This window comes from Neofelis nebulosa, chromosome 8, assembly GCF_028018385.1.
Source record: "Neofelis nebulosa isolate mNeoNeb1 chromosome 8, mNeoNeb1.pri, whole genome shotgun sequence".
Classification (NCBI taxonomy): domain Eukaryota; kingdom Metazoa; phylum Chordata; class Mammalia; order Carnivora; family Felidae; genus Neofelis; species Neofelis nebulosa.
In genome coordinates, this window is record NC_080789.1 from 3,494,587 (window position 1) to 3,510,853 (window position 16,267).

The 16,267-nt window shown below is 56.8% G+C and overlaps 1 protein-coding gene across 2 annotated transcripts in view; it reads left to right on the plus strand.

Annotated features, from left to right (window-relative positions):
* CELSR1 (cadherin EGF LAG seven-pass G-type receptor 1) overlaps window positions 1–16,267 on the plus strand; it is a 139,472-nt gene that overhangs the window by 71,626 nt on the left and 51,579 nt on the right. For both annotated transcript variants that reach the window (XM_058740985.1, XM_058740986.1), the window contains exons 3-5: window positions 862–1,084; window positions 5,820–5,935; window positions 6,328–6,416. In XM_058740985.1, the coding sequence (XP_058596968.1) occupies window positions 862–1,084; window positions 5,820–5,935; window positions 6,328–6,416 (428 nt within the window). The remainder of the gene's footprint in view (window positions 1–861; window positions 1,085–5,819; window positions 5,936–6,327; window positions 6,417–16,267) is intronic.

Consider the following 16,267-nt stretch of genomic DNA (forward strand, 5'->3'; position numbering starts at 1 on the left):
GTGCTGGCGGCTCCCCTGTGTGGTAGAGGCAGGCTGGGCCGCGGGGTTGGGCCGCCCTCCCCGTCCCTGGAGCGAGCATCAATCGTCCCTGCAGACCGCTGCCGGCTGCCAGCTCGGGATCCACCCCAGCCTCCCAGAGCGTGTCCCCCCTGTTGGCGAGCGCGGGGACCCTCCCCGCCGGCGGGGTCTGACAGGCCTCTGGAGCAGAGGCAGTCTCTTTGGGGAAGCCTCCGGGACCCTGCTGTCACCATGGCAGGATGTGGGGACACAGTGGCGCCTGCCCTTGGCGAGCTCCAGGCTGGCGAGGGGGCCAGGCAGGATTACAGACTCACCGGGGGTCCGGCGTTGGCCACGCTCTCGGGGCAGTGCGAGGGGGCGCGTGGGGCGGGAGGCCTCCCGAGGTGGTGGCCCTGGGCCCAGCGTGCTCCCTGCGTGCACCCCGGTCGCCCCCTCTGTTCTGACTGTGAAGCCGTTGCAACAGGCACGGTTGTGGGAGGGGGCCTGGGACCCCCCCCCCCTTATTCTCATCATGTCTGGATGATTCTCGCAGAAGAGAAGGCCCTGCTGGGCTAGCGGGGTGTAGCGTTCACCCCTGCACGTTCCTCTGTCCCCCGAGCGCGGGGACCCCGGCAGGGCTGGGGCAGGGATGGGACCTCTGTGGAGGAGCCCCCTGGGGTGTTTCCGGGGAACTGTCCTGGGATCGCCCCCTGGGAGCGGGGTGCCACCATGCGGGACAACTGCGACGCGGTCCTCGGAAGGCCCCGGGCGCTGCGGTGTCTACGCGCTGCACGGAGACGGCCGCCCGCGGGTCGGGTTCCGGGGCCGCAGGGTGACCTCTCCCCCACCCGTCTCGTCCCGCAGGAGAGCACTGCGAGGTGAACTCGCGCTCCGGCCGCTGCGCTAACGGCGTGTGCAAGAACGGGGGCACGTGCGTGAACCTGCTCATCGGCGGCTTCCACTGCGTGTGCCCCCCCGGCGAGTTCCAGCGGCCCTACTGCGAGGTGACCACCAGGAGCTTCCCGCCCCAGTCCTTCGTCACCTTCCGAGGCCTGAGACAGCGCTTCCACTTCACCGTCTCCCTCGCGTGAGTGCATCCCGTGCGCCCTGCGGGAGAGCGCCTGGTGCTGCAGCAGCCGTCTCCAGGGGACAGCGGGGCGGCGTCCGGGGGCCCTTTGGTCACAAGGGCAGAACTTCAGGACGCCAGCAGCGGGGGGACGGGGGCGGGGGGGTGGAGCCCGGCCGGAAGCCTGCCCTCTCTCTTCTCGTCCCGCTCCCTTGCCGATGACACTGGGGCGGCCCTGGCGCCCAGAGGTGGGGGGCACGGGGCCCGGCCGGCCGGGCCCCGGGTCGACTCAGCTTGGGTCCGAGAGCTGGGCAGCCGAGGGCAGCTGCCTGTGGCCTCGCCTGTGTCGAGGGTGCAGGTGCTCCTTTATTTCTGCGTACGTTTCTGCAGAAGTGGGGTGTATTTTATGTGTGGTCGTTTGTGCCCCTGTTTGGGGCCCGTAGGGTGGCCTTCTGGTGGGGACGTGGCACCTGTGCCCTTGGAGCAGACATCTGCTCCCTGCCGGCTGCCCTTTGAAGACGGGCTCCTCTTCGGGGGTCCTGCCCGCACCGCCCCCCCCCCCCCCGCCGCCCACACCACCGGGCGAGGGGTGCAGTGCAGCCGACAGGCCCTGGGGGGCGCTGGTGGGAGCTGCAGCCCGGAAGAGTCGGCTGTGAGGCCTGGTCTTTGTGGTGAGTGGCCAGGCATGTGCCACCGTGGCTCCAGCCCAGTGGAGCCCGGTGCAGCCGGGAGTGTGGGCTGGCTGCTTCGGGGGAAAGACCGTGAGCACAGTGGGCACAGAGCAGGCCAGGCCTGTGGGCAGGAGCTGGGAGCCGGCCTGTGCCGTCTCGAGGGCCGCACGGTGCGTTCCCAGCGGTGAGCGGGATTGGGGCCGGTGCCCTCAGTTTGCTTCAGCTCATGCTTGTTGGGCACCTGTTATGCCAGAGATGCTCTGGGTAACGGGTGAATCAGAAGGACTTTAGACACATCCTTAGGGATCTTCAAGTCCAGTGGGAGGGACTCCAGAAATGAATGCTGGGAAAGGCTCCCCGATCATGTGGAGATCCCGGGCAAAGCCAGCTCTGGAGGGCTGGGACGCCGGACATGTGGTTCAGGCTCCCCGACCTCTCCCCCGGGAGCCCCTCTCTTCGGAGCTGCCTGAGGCTCAGGGCCCACCTTGGCCTCTGCCCCCGCCTCTCACCCTGTCGCATCCTACGAGCCCCTTGAGCCCTCGTCCTCCCGTCCCCTGTTTGGCCGCTTCGCTTCTTCCTTCCCCGGCCCCAGCACCTTGGCCTCATCCTCTCTCCCCGGTGAGCTGGTAGCACTGGATTCGTCAGCTTGGCCGGAGTCAGCCTGAGTCCCGTTGGGCCTGCCCCTGCCACACGGGGCTTGAGTTATCAGTGGGTTTTCTGCACTGTGGCTGGGACCTTCTCCCCCTAAACTGGTTCTCCACCCAAGCTCATTGGTCGGGGGGTGGGAACTCAGGCCCGACTTCCTGATCCTGATTTTTGTCCTGATTTCAGCTCCTTTATCATGCTGAAGTCTCCAGGGTGGGTACCCTCCCTCTTTGAAACCTTCAAATCACTGCGCAGGGTCCCTGGCTGCCACTCCCTGCTCTCAAGTTCCCGGAGAGCCACACCTGTCACCACCGTGCTCTGGGGAGGCAGGACATGGGGCTCCGCTTGGTCCTCCAGGCCTGGATGGCTGTTTTCCTTTGACTATAAAGGCGGTTTTGAGGCTTGGGTCACTTGGAGTCCCATAGTTCTGCGGCCGTTGCCTGTTTTATTTGGGCCATGGTTCCACCACATTCTGTAGAAAGGCCGATGAGGGTCCCTCCCTGGGGCGTGGCCTGAGGGCTTGGGGCGCAGAGGAAGTGTCTGGGGCAGCTGGCCCTCAACGCCGACTGCCGAGCTGGGCCCTGGGTGCCGGGCCCCGGATCCTGGCTCTCTGCCCGCTCGGGATGCCGGGTCTCTGTCCTCAGCCCGTAAGACCTGCACCCAGAAGGCCCACCATGCGGGCACAGCCTTCCAAACTGGGGCTCTGCCGTGGGGTCCCCAGCCACTCTGTGCCCCGTGTGGCTTGATGTTTAAAACATCACATCCTGTGGGCGTCCGCCCTCCCGATCAAAGGCGTTTTGGGTCTCCTAGCGCGTGTTATCCCTGGCCTGTGACGCGTGGTGGTTGGGGGCTTGTGACTTTGACGTCCGCACAGCCATGGCCCTCAGTCACGTGCTGTGCCCCGACCACCGGCAGCGAGTGAGCTGCAGGGAGGGGGTCCCTGTCGGAGGCCGAGCTGAAAGGGGACCAGAAATGCCGGTGCCGGAGGCGGGCAGGCCCAGAAACCGACAGAGGAAGTCTGTTGGCTCCAGACTCAGGGAGAATCTGAGAAATGAAGCATTTGATTAATGTCCGGGTAACGTAATGTGATTGATGTCCGCTTGCTTGTCAGATTTGGTGTCTTTAGCTGATTCCATTTGCCAGCAACTTATGGGCAGTTTGCCGTACGCGTGGCCACGGCCAGGGCGTCAGGGCGCCGCTGAATCAGTGAGGAGTTTTTTAGGGAATGACTTCGGAAGCAAAAATCCCGAGAAGTCCTCCCAGAACTTGAGCAGAAAAGCAGCTACGCTCTGGGGGCCGTGCTTTGGGGGTAGACACCCCGTGGGAAAGGTGGAGCGGAGCGCCTTCCTCCTCGTCCTCCACCCCCTGCCCCCCCCATCCTGTGTTCTTGGCCTCTTCCCCGGCCCCTCGCCGCGTCTCCGTCTCTGTTTCTGGTCTTTCCTCCTTGTCTTGCCCTGTCCAGACCTTCCCCTTGGCCCTGGGTCTCTTGTTAGGGCTCTGTGTCCAGCGGGAGACCTCTGGGTGCCAGCTCGGGGTGGCGGGGGGGGCATGCAGGGCCGTTGGACACGAACACCTCGTACCGACCCCCACCTTGGTCCAAGGAGAAACCCACGGCAGAGCCGCCTGCCCGGCAAGGATTAGGCGTGACCCAGGAGTCTCCGTCTTGTCCATAATCCGTGCCCTTCTTCTGTCTGTTTCCCCCAGACCCAAAGCATCCCCTTCGTTGTGCGGGGGGTTTTCTCTACCATGTCACTGGATCTTGCTGATGTTGTAAACGGAGGGGGAGGCCACAGGGCCCCTCACCTGTGGACGAGAACTGTTTGTTTTAAGGAGCTCAAAGGAAAGGCTGAGGTCAGATGCCCGAGGCAGGGTCCGACACTCTTGCTGCTTGAAAGCAGATAATCCAACCTTGAATCAAAGGAAATAATTTCCCCCACTTAATCTCCGGTGAGACAGACATCGAGCTCGCTCAGGAAACAGTTCCCAGGTTCCTGTAGGAGACGTTCTAGGTTCTCTGTAACCAGGGTGTCGGGAGGCGCCCCAGGTCGAGCTGGCCTTCTTGGGACCCCGGGGTTGGCTGAAAGATCTCTGAGAATGTTTACGTCTTGTTGACATACGTGGGTTTTTTTTTTTTTAATGTTTATTTATTTTGAGAGACAGAGACAGTGCAAGTGGGGGAGGGGCAAGGAGAGAGGGAGAGAATCCCAAGCGGGGCTCGAACCCACGAAGCCATGAGATCATGACCTGAGCCGAAACCAATGGTTGGACGCCTAGCCGACTGAGCCACCCAGGCGGCCCCAAATAAGTGGTTTCTAACTCTTCAGAGGCTTGAAGTCGGGCAGGTCTGTTCAGTTTCACCCCTCTGGTTTCCAATCATGCTTTCATCCGTTCATTTGTTTGTTAGCACGTCGTTATTAAGCATTTATATGGACCAGATCCTGTTTGGGGCTCCAGGATGCAGTAGTGAGTGAGAGTCAGTTCCTTCCCTTAAAGATCATAGCTCTTACACACGAATAAGTAAACAGCATAACTTCAGAAATAGACTAAGTGATGTGATAGATGTGAGCGGGTCGGGGCACCACGTAGATGGAATGAAGTTTACAGAAAGTGCAGTCAGTGTCTTCTGAGAGATCTGCGGAGCCAGGGAGGGTTGTTGGGGGGGTGGGGTGGGCAGCAAGTGCAAAGGCCCTGGGGCAGGGAGGGGGTAGTGTTTGGGAGCGCAGGGAAATCGCGGTGGAGACCAGGGACAAAGGCCCTGAGGCAGTCATCACCACCAGCCTCCCTGCGTGGGTGGTATTGCCTTGAGGAACGTGCACAGGGACGTTTCCAGTAACAGAACATGCACCGAACGTGTTTCTTTTTTTTTTTTCTTCTTCTTCTTTTTTTAAAGTTTATTTATTTTTGAGAGAGAGAGAGAATGGAAGCAGGGGAGGCGCAGAGAGAGAGGGAGGCACAGAATCAGAAGCAGGCTCCAGGCTCCGGGCTGTCAGCACAGAGCCCGACACGGGGCTCGAACTCCCCACCCGTGAGATCATGACCCGAGCCAAAGTCGGACGCCCACCCGACTGAGCCCCCCAGGCGCCCCTGCACCACACGTGTTTCTGTTCACACGCCTCTAACTGGTGCAGTGGCTGCGTCGTCCTCCTAGGACACGGTTCAGATGTCCTCTTTTCCTGTCCTCCCGGCCGTGGAAACCAGATTCCTCTGTGGTATCTGCTTTGCTATTCCCAGAAAAGAACATCGCCAAGCAGGTTTTATGGGTCGTCGACTCCTGATGAGAAAAATGAGTTTCCCGGGGACGAGAGTCTTTCCTGAGTTGGTCCCCACGCTCTCGCCCTCTGCCGGCTGGGCGTGCCGCGTCGTTCCCCTACCCCCGGCCGCCTGCGGCCCCTCGGTGCCGGGCCATTCGTCCTGTGACGTGCTTCTGCTTGGCCCCACAGGTTTGCCACCCAAGAGAGGAACGCCCTGCTGCTCTATAATGGCCGCTTCAACGAGAAGCACGACTTCATCGCCCTGGAGATTGTGGGCGAACAGGTGCAGCTCACCTTCTCAGCAGGTGGGGCCTCCTCCCCAGGAAGGAGCCGCTCTCTGAGCCCTTGACGGGCACCCTGTCGCTTGAAACCACCCTGGTCCTTTGCAGCACCTTTAAGTGTGCTCCCTGCCCGTCCCCTGGTCCTGTTGGGGATCTGTCCTGTGGGGGGAAATGCAGAACGCACGAAGGTGTTCGTGGCGGTGTTATTTATGATGCTGAAAAGACGGAAGGCCCGGCTCGGGGTTCCAGACATTGGGGAACCATTGGGCATCGTTGGGCATCTGATCTGTACGTTGAAACTATTTAAAGAGCCGTGAAGCACGTCGTCACCCACGTTGTTGGAAGAGAACGTCGATCTAGGCTGTGTCGTCTGTGGCCCGCTAACCTGTGCTCTCTCTGGACTCCCCCACCCGCAGGTGAGGCCACCACAACGGTGACCCCGCAGGTCCCGGGGGGCGTGAGTGACGGGCGCTGGCACTCGGTGCAGGTGCAGTATTACAACAAGGTAGGACGGGGTGCCCCCCCCTCCCCCCCCCCACACACCGCTTCCCGCCAGCCTGGGCGACCAGTGGCCGGGCCCCAGCAGCTCTTCTGTCTGAAGTCAGTTATTATTTATTTATTTATTTATTTATTGTTTTAATTTTTTCTTAACGTTTATTTATTTTTTTGGGACAGAGATATACAGAGCATGAACGGGGGAGGGTCAGAGAGAGAGGGAGACACAGAATCAGAAGCAGGCTCCAGGCTCTGAGCCGTCCGCACAGAGCCCGACGCGGGGCTCGAACTCACGGACCGTGAGATCGTGACCTGGCTGAAGTCGGACGCTTAACCGACTGAGCCACCCAGGTGCCCCTGTCTGAAGTCATTTATACTCCGAAATTATACTGGCTGAAAAAGTTCTTTAGGAAGTGTTTGTTGAGGGTCTGTGTAAGTGTCCCCAAGCCCTGTGCTGGGGTCGGGGAGACTCGGGGACCCCCAGAGGTCCCCCTGCAGTGGAGGGAGGCGTGGAAAGAGTTTCTTCATTGCGGCTGCTTTGGCTCGGGTCATCGCCGGGGGCTCCGGTGGCTAAAATTGCAGGCCATTCAAACACAGCTCCAAAGCCAAGATTGTCGTTCGTACCCGGATGTAACCCGAGCGCCAGGAAGGTGGAGGAGATGCTGTGGAGGTGTGGGCAGTTTTGGTTTTGTTTTATTTCGCCGTTTCCTGGCTTGTAAGGAAAGAGTTCATCAGAACTACCCCACTTTCCATGGCTGTAGCGTTTGGGAGCCGCTTTTCTCTTTCCTGGGAAACTCCAGGGCGCCTCCCACCGAGGGTGGGCGAGAGACAGCAGCCTTCTCTTGGGCACAGATAATGAGACTTGCGCCCCTGTGTCCCGGGGGGTCAGGAGCCCCCGAGGACGGGGCTGTGCCCCGTGGGCCTCTGTGTCCCCGTAGCTCGGGGCACGATCCCTCCGAGCCCAGGGAGCCTTCTGCCTGCTTGAATCTGCTCCAGCCAGCAGGACAGACAGGTGGACAGAGACACGCCCCCTGGTTTCCCCATTCATGTACTCTGGGTAGCTTTCCTGCGTCCAACAGCGATCATGGGGGCTGAGCGCCAGCTAAGGGTGCAAGCCGGTCAGAGTGGGCCGAGGGGACCCCCCAGAGCCCGTGCACCTGGTGCAAAGACCGCGTACCTGGTGCATTTTCTTTCCTGCCTGTGTGGGAACACACCTCCCCCACCACACCCGGCTGAAGGCTTTTGGCTGCGGGGCTCTGCCGGCCGTGGCGTCCCCGTCAGAGTGCCTGCACGTAGCGAGTTCTGGAATCTGCCGATGGCCCAAACAACAGTGTGTCACAGTTGGGCGGGGTCGGGACCGCTGACTTGGCTGCCCCTGCCCGTGCCCTACCGCACCATCCCTGGCCGCCACCCGCACATAGGGAGCACCCACCAGGGGCCTGCCTGCCGGCAGCCAGCTGGTAAACACCACAGCCAGGCAGCCCCCGGCATGTCCCGGAGGAAGGAGCCTCCCTCCAGGAGGCACGCAGAGGTGGGTCCCCGGCAACCCGCCCCTTCCGTTCCCAAGGCCGGCCTTTCAGCAGCAATGAGCCGCTGAGCCAGACCCTCAGCGCCAGGATTAGGCCTTTCCTTTCCTGGAGCTCAGCTGTTTCCTCTCTTGCCCGAGGTTATTCGATGGAGGGAACCCAGCAGTTTTCACTTCTATCTTAAGGCCTCCTTTGTGGGGCTTGCGGGCCACACAGTCGGGGAAGTGTTCGCAGAGATGATGCACCTCTGTCTAGTGGGGGGGGGGGGGGCGGGTATTTTTTGTCTCGCTGCCCGAGGCTCTTCTCCAGATGCAGCAACGATCTGAGTGGCCCACGGCCAGGGGTAGGCACTTTTGTTTGCAGGGGTGAGAGGGCTGCCCGTCCCAAGGCAGGACGCCCCGGGATAAGGGGTGAAGGCAACTCAGAAAATGGACCCTAGGGGCTGGTTGTTCTGCCCTCTGGCCTCTTGTTTTGTGGTCCCCAGCGAGGCCTCAGCTGCCCCTGCAGAAACTCCTGGAGCGGCTCAGCCACGGGCCCCTCACCTGCGCTCCATTTACAGACAATGTATCTGAATAATTCAGGGCAGTCAGGGAGGGTGGAATGGTGGAGAGTCCCGCCCCTCGCTCTGGTTCACACGCCCTCCCTCCTGTTTCTCCCAGGCGGGTCTGCTCTGCGTTGCCTGCGTGGGAACCCCCTGGCCCCCACGGACCCTCCCCAAGTCTGCAGGGGGCGTGGGGGCCTGGGAATCCGCCTGGGCCGTTTTATCAGGCAGGAAGCAGGGAACCCTCAAACAGGACGGTCCCAGCAGGGCTTATCCCTAAAATAGGGTGTGGGGCATCCACGAGAGCTAGTGTGGGACCCTGGACTGGTGGCCGCAGCGGGGCTGTGGCCGTGGCTCCCCTCAGGCCTGGAGGAACAAGGGGACGGCAGAGCCCAGAAAGACAGAGTCCTGGAGAGAAGCCACTTACATGGGGCAGTAACCTTCCGCAGAGGCTCTCCTGACGGCTCGCCCTGCCCTCCCCCTGATCTCCTGTTGGGCTCCCATTGGCCAAAGCCAGCCAGAAGCCAGACAGAGCAGGCCCTTGATAAGGTCGTAGGGTCGGCCTCCCACGCAGAGAGCAGGCGGTCAGTTTACTTTTTCTCCGCTTGATGACGTTGTAGATGAGAAGGTTTGCAATTCACCTTCCGTGAGAGGAAGGTACACTGGAGTCTTTTCTGGAAAGGTGTTTTCAAAGCAGCCTCTTTGCACAGGCATGTTGAACTTTGTCAAGCTCGGCGGAGCCCTTCCCGCACCCCCCCACCGCGGAGGTTCAGGGCTGGTCTGGACTATTTGCGATCCTGACTCCTGACTCTGTCGCGGACGTGCATTGTTTCCGAGGCCCTCTGGGAGGATAAACGTTTGCACCGCCAACTCGCAGAAGAGCAAACGCACCTGATGGGAGAGGTTTGCAGAGTATTTGGAAATGACGCCTTGTTCCAAACTCGGGTTTGGCCGCGGGGTGGCTGCGGGGTGGGGAGACTCAGGCTCCCTGGTGGAAACGGCTCTCACGTGGGCGTCTCATCTCTTTGCTGTTCCTGCAGAGGATTCTGTGCAAGGGGGCACCGGGTCCCTGAGCACGGGCCTGCTGTCGTGCTGGGTGTCTGCAGGGGTCACATCGAGGCCCCTCGCCGTGCCCCAGGATCCTTCCGCCGGGGCTGCGGGCATAGACCCTTGTTAATGAGAGGTTTAGGACGGTCCTGGGGAAACCAGGACGGCTCATGTCCGCCTTGACCGTGGCATCAGGGGGTGTCCGCCCAAGCCAGCTGTGCGCCCCGGGAGTCTGCATAGACGTGTAGACTGGAAGACACGGACGTGCCAGGGGGGCGCGCTCCTGGGACACATCAGGCAGGGTGGCCTGTTTGGGGCATGGGGCTCGAGGAGAGAGTGGGTGGTGGGAGTGGTGGTCAGACAGGGCCAGATCGGCTGGGGGTTTTGATGTAGGATGAAGAAGGGGTTGAGGAGGACGTGAGGCGTGTTACGCAGGCGTCCGCACCTCGGGACTATTGACGCCTGTCATTAGCGGCTCATTCTTTGTTTCCGAAGGGTGTTGAGCAGTGCCCCTGACTTCTATCCACTAGGTGCCAGCAGCACCCCCTCGTTGTGACAACCAGAATTGTTTCCGTCTATTGTCAGGTGCCCCCACAGGTGCCTCAGCAGGGGAACTGATGCGTTGGCCGGCCGTACCCGCCTGGATGGGACGGTGGAGTCCCTTGAGGCTGGGCTGGCCACACGGTCCCGGGTAGGCTTGGCCCGTGCTGGCTCAGGGGCCGTTCTGAGATGATGTGGGGTGCCTTTAGTAAGCGAGGAAAGTATTTTCATCAAGAAAGGAGAGCTCGAGTTAAATGGAAACCCCCTCCAGCATCAATGTTCTCTCCTTCTGATTGGGCAGAGCATCCGAGTGCTTGAGATTTCCATGACCTTGGGGAAAGGGGCTGCTGGGTGTTGTCAGGACCCTGCCCTGTGTTTCTGGAAGTCACTCATAAGCTCTTGGGTCTGAGCCGCACATTAACCTCCAGGAATCTCGAAGGGAGCGGGTGATGTGCGGGGCGGTGCAGAGGAGTGACCCCACATGCTGCCCCCTGGGCTCGGGGTGGGGGTCTCCCTCTGCTTCACTGAGTGCTTCAGAAAACCCAAGGGTTTCTGCCCAGAGTCTTGTGTCAGGCTGGTTTTGATGGGAGCCCTCCTGGGGGTCATTCCTACAGACCCCCTGTGGTTCAACTGTGTGGCCGTGGGGTTGTGGCTGCCTGGTCTCCCTGATCACTCCTTGTAGCCCTTCCTTCATGCTGTGTGTTCACTCACCAATATGTGGAGCGTTTATTGAGTGTCTACTGCATACCAGGCACTGTTCTAGATACGGGGACGTACAGAGCACAGAAGGGGTAAAAGCATCACCTGGGAGCTCCTGTTCCAGAGACGGGGGAGGGAGAGGGAAGAGGGAGGGGGAGGGAGGGGAGGAGAGGGAAGAGGAGGAGGGACAGAGAAGGAGCAGCGAGCACCTTCCTTGAGCTGACCCTTCTGGACAAATAGGCCTGCATGACCTCGCCCCTCCCCACCCCTCCAGCAAGCACTGGGCCAGGCAGGGGAGGTGTGGGGCTTATGTTGTTTGGGCTAGAGCCCCGCAAGAGCCTGTCCTTTTGAGATGTCTCCAGAAGGGTGCAAAGCGGCTGTTAATAGACAGTGATAGGCATGTGCTGCTTTCTGAAACGGTGCAGATGTCAGCAGGTGTTAACTGTTGTTTTTTATGAGAAGGGACGCGTAGTTCTCTTGTCGAGTCCGACTTAGGGAAGCGGAGAAGTTATTTGGCAGAATAGAGGGTGGTGCAGCCATGAGGAGGAACGAAGTCGATTTCTGCGTGTTGACGTGGAAACGATCTCTAAGAATGTTGTTCATGGGTTTAACAAACACACTGAAGGCCGGGTTGTAGACCGCACACTTTTTAAACGTTTTTTTTTTTTTTTAATTTATTTTTGGGACAGAGAGAGACAGAGCATGAACGGGGGAGGGGCAGAGAGAGAGGGAGACACAGAATCGGAAACAGGCTCCAGGCTCCGAGCCATCAGCCCAGAGCCTGACGCGGGGCTCGAACTCACGGACCGCGAGATCGTGACCTGGCCGAAGTCGGACGCTTAACCGACTGCGCCACCCAGGCGCCCCTAGACCGCACACTTTTTAATCTCAAATTGGGAACTTTCGGGAGAATCGCAAAGTTAAAGTTAGAACTCATATTCCCTTTGACCAGATTCCCCAGTTGTTGACATTGTTCCACGTTTGCTTTATTATTTTCTACCCCTGCACACATAGCCTCATATTTCACCTGCTGGTCTGAGCACCCTCGATGCTCACACCTGTGTCAGGTGTCACTGTGCTGAATGTCAGCTGTGTTCTAATTCCATCAAGGTCTCCAAATGTATACGTTTTCTTTTTGCTAGAACAAGGAATTCTCTCTTCTTTCTGTTTATTTATATTTGGTATGGTTTCACAAATTCCTGTCTTACTCAATGGACCATAATCTATCCTTTTCATTAATTCGATGTTCAGATTAGTTCTTGTTTGGCCCGTGTCTCAGATTTGGCAAAAGGGACACAGGTGTAAGGGCCAGCTGTATCTAGCTCCGGCCTTTTGACTCCCCTCGCCATTTGTATTAGTGCGCCTTTGCTGGTTGGCACAGAAGGATGTTCCAGGCTTATCTGGTCCTCAACCCCAGCCCTGGAATCAGCCATTTATCCATAGAACTCTGGATTCTTTTTGCGACAAACGGCATTTAGAAACCAAGATTCGGGTGCCGGGTGTGCTTGGTGCTGCCGGGGTGTCTCACTCTCTATTTCTTTCACAGGCAGAGCTGGGACATGTGTCAGTGTGTAGTTGTGTGTGCACAGACTTGTATGCACACATGGAAGTTCACGTTTGTTTCATCTCTACTTGTTGAAACCCTCAAATTCCATCCAACGTAGGCTCATTCTAGTGTTTTCCTCTTTCGTGTTTGTAACCCACTTCTCTCAGTGAGAAACCTGTTCCCATTAGCCTCAATCTGGCCATTTATTTTCTCACTCCACCATTATTTAAACAATGTGCTGGCCCACTAGGCCACCACCTTGCAAGCCGCTCCCTCCCTGGGCCTGACTCCAACAGGTGCCAGGAACAAGGGGCCTTAATGGAGATTTGGCTAATGTATCAAATTATTCAGAAAGTAGAGGAAGGAAAGAAGGAAGGAAGTTTGTTATAAAACTTGTGAATTTGTAGGCAATGAAAATACAAAATGCCAAAATATGCAGGATGCAGCTAAAGCAGTACCATGAGGAAAATTCATAGCACTGAAAAAATTACTATCAGAAAGTAATTCTCAAATCAATAATCTAAGCTTCCACCTCAAGAATCTCCAGTAACAAACACACTGAAGACCTGGTTGTAGACCACACACTTTTTAATCTCAAATTGCAAACTTTTGGAAGAATTGCAAAGTTTAAATAAGAACTCATTCCCTTTGACCAGATTCCCCAGTTATTGACATTTTTCCACGTTTGCTTTATTATTTTCCACCCCACCCCCCCATATGTCCTCATAGTTCACCTGCTGGTCTGAGCACCCTTGATGCTCACACCTGTGTCAGGTGTCACTGTGCTGAATGTCAGCTGTGTTCTAATTCCGTCAAGCTCTCCACACGTGTGAGTTGGCAAAAGAAACTCAAAGCAGGCAAGCAGATGGAAGCAAATAATGAGCAGAAATCAGAGGAGTTGAAAATTAAAAAATACAGAAAATCGATGAAACAAAGAGCTTTGGAAACATCAATAACACTGATCACCTTCTAGCCAGATTGACGAGAGAAGGGAGACAACACAGTTCCCAGTGTGAGGAATAAAGCAGGATATCAGTACAGACCCTGCAGACACTGGTGGTTAGTGGAAGAATTCCACACGCAATCCTCTGTGTGTGCATTTAGGACCCAGACAAAACAGTCCAATTTCTCAAAAATGCAAGCCACCACAACCCACCCGGTATGAAATAAAGAATTGGACCACCTTGCTGTTCAAGAAATGGAATTTGTCATTTATTAAAGGAAATTTTTTTTTAACGTTTTATTCATTTTTTTTTTTTTTCAACGTTTTTTTTAATTTATTTTTGGGACAGAGAGAGACAGAGCATGAACGGGGGAGGGGCAGAGAGAGAGAGGGAGACACAGAATCGGAAACAGGCTCCAGGCTCCGAGCCGTCAGCCCAGAGCCTGACGCGGGGCTCGAACTCACGTACCGTGAGATCGTGACCTGGCTGAAGTCGGACGCTTAACCGACTGCGCCACCCAGGCGCCCCCGTTTTATTCATTTTTGAGAGAGAGAGAGAGAGTGAGAGCAAGAGTGGGGGAAGGGCACAGAGAGAAAGGGAGACACAGGATCCGAAGCAGGTTTCAGGCTCTGAGCTGTCAGCACAGAGCCCGACGCGGGGCTTGAACTCATGAACCACGAGATCATGACCTGAGCCGAAGTCAGATGCTCAACTGACAAAGCCACCCAGGCGCCCTTGGAATTTGTCATTTAAACACTCCCCAAAATGAACCCTCCAGGCCCAGATGGTTTCACTGGTTAGTTCTACCAAATGTTTAAAGAATGACACCAATTCTATACATCCCTTCCAGAAAAATAGAAGAGGAGGGGACGCTTCCCAGGTCACTAGGACATTAGTAGTAGTACCCTGATATGAAAACCAGATGAAGACAGCATAGGACACCAGAGGCTGGTGTATCTCGTGACCCCGTGCAGCTCATGTCCCCATGGAAGCCTGTACATGGCATGTTCACAGCAGTCCCAGACTGGACTCTGTGGGTGAACGGTTAAACGGACTGTGGTGCGTCCCTTGTGTGGAATGTGGGCTGTGACTCACGGTTCTTGCAGCAAAGACACATGATGAGTGACAAAAGCCAGCCTCACAAGCTTACGTACTGCATGATCCCATTTACAAAATGTTCTGGAAAGAACGAAAAGGACTGAATTGGAGAAGAGAGTCGTAGTTTTCCGGGGCCGAGGTGGGGGCAGGAGGGGACGCAGGTGTGTCTGTGGAAGGACCACAGGTGGGGTCCTAGTGGTGATGGAACATTCTCCATCCTTCTGTGATAGTCTTCTACTGTTTTGCAAGATGTTTACCGTTGGTGGAAACCGGGTAAAGGGCACATCAGATCTCTCTCGTTATTTTTCTCAGCTATGTGCATGCCTATGACTATCTCAAAATAAAAGGCTCGACTAAAAGAACCTTGAAAGACATGGGGCACCTGGCTGGCCCAGTTGGTGGAGCCTGCGTCTCTTAATCTTGGGGTTGTGAGTTCAAGTCCCACGTTGGGTGTAGAGATTACTTTAAAAAACCTTTAGGGGCACCTGAGTGGCTCAGTCGGTTAAGCGTCCGACTTCGGCTCCGGGCAGGATCTCACGGTCCGTGGGTTCGAGCCCCGCGTCGGGCTCTGTGCTGACCGCTCAGAGCCCGGAGCCTGCTTCGGATTCTGTGTCTCCCTCTCTTTCTGCCCCTCCCCAGCTCGCACTCAGTCTCTGTCTCTCTCTCAAAAATGAATAAACATTTAAACACATTTTAAAAAAATAATAAACTTTAAAAGTACTTTGAAAAAAATATAAATATGTGCTGGCATATGCATATTTGTTTTCTGAAGGGTATCCCCCTAAAAAAAAAAAAAACCCAAACCCATCAACAGCATGTATCAGAAAACTTCTGCTAGGTCACACATCACCGTAAAGCATGGTGTCTTAAAACATCAGATGTTTATTATTCCTTGTGATTCTGTGACAGAAGCATTGGCTGTGGCTCTTTTGTAAACGGCCTACCACATGCTGGACAACTTTGGGGAGAAACATGATGAAAACGATATGTTTCGTGTTCATTTTGTACCTTTCTGTGATTTTTTTGTGTGTTTTACACGTTCTAAATTTTTTTTTTACGTTTATTTATTGTTGAGAGACAGACAGAGCAGGAGCAGGGGAGGGGCAGGGAGAGAGGGAGACACAGAATCCGAAGCAGCTCCAGGCTCCGAGCCGTCGGCACAGAGCCCGACGTGGGGCTCGAACCCACAAACCGTGAAATCATGCCCTGAGCCGAAGTCTGACGCTTAACTGAGCCACCCAGGCACCCCCGTGTTTTACGTGTTCTTAAGAGTATAGCAGGAACGATGGGTGATGGGACTACGAACCAATTTTGTTTTCTTCCTTTTAACTTTCTGTTTAAAAAAAATCGTTTGATTTAGAGAACGTACGAGACGAAGCCAAAGTTTTACAAGTTTAGGAAAACTTTTGCCGAGGACATCAAGGTGGGAGACGTGAGAGGCCAGGTGGGGCTCTGTTGTTGCCGCCCCCACACGGTGGGGGTGGGGGGTTGGCATCACACTGGCTTTGCTTCTCCCACGGACAGAGCTGCACAGTGACGTGTGGTTAAGGTTTACTCTGGGCAGGGTCACCCCGTTCATCCCGAGCCTCCAGTCCGGAGTTTGGCTGCTTTTGTTTCCTCTCCGGCTGCGTTTCCATGGATACAGCCAGTTTCTCGGGGATCGGAATGGCCTCCGCTGTGTCAGCCCCCGTGGGTAGTCGATAAATCTCGAACAGCCATGCTCGCATAACAGGTGCATTCCATTTGCCTATCAAATCAGAGGGCAGTGTCTGTAACCACGTTGTCCTTCATCTGGGCCTGGAGGGGTCGTGCCTCCCAGGGACGCCAGTGGGTGGAGAGAACAGTGCCCTGAATGGCCTCTGGGAGGGTCCAGGTGAGGTGAGGGCCCGGCCTGCGGGCGGCCCAGCGGCTGGAAGTCAC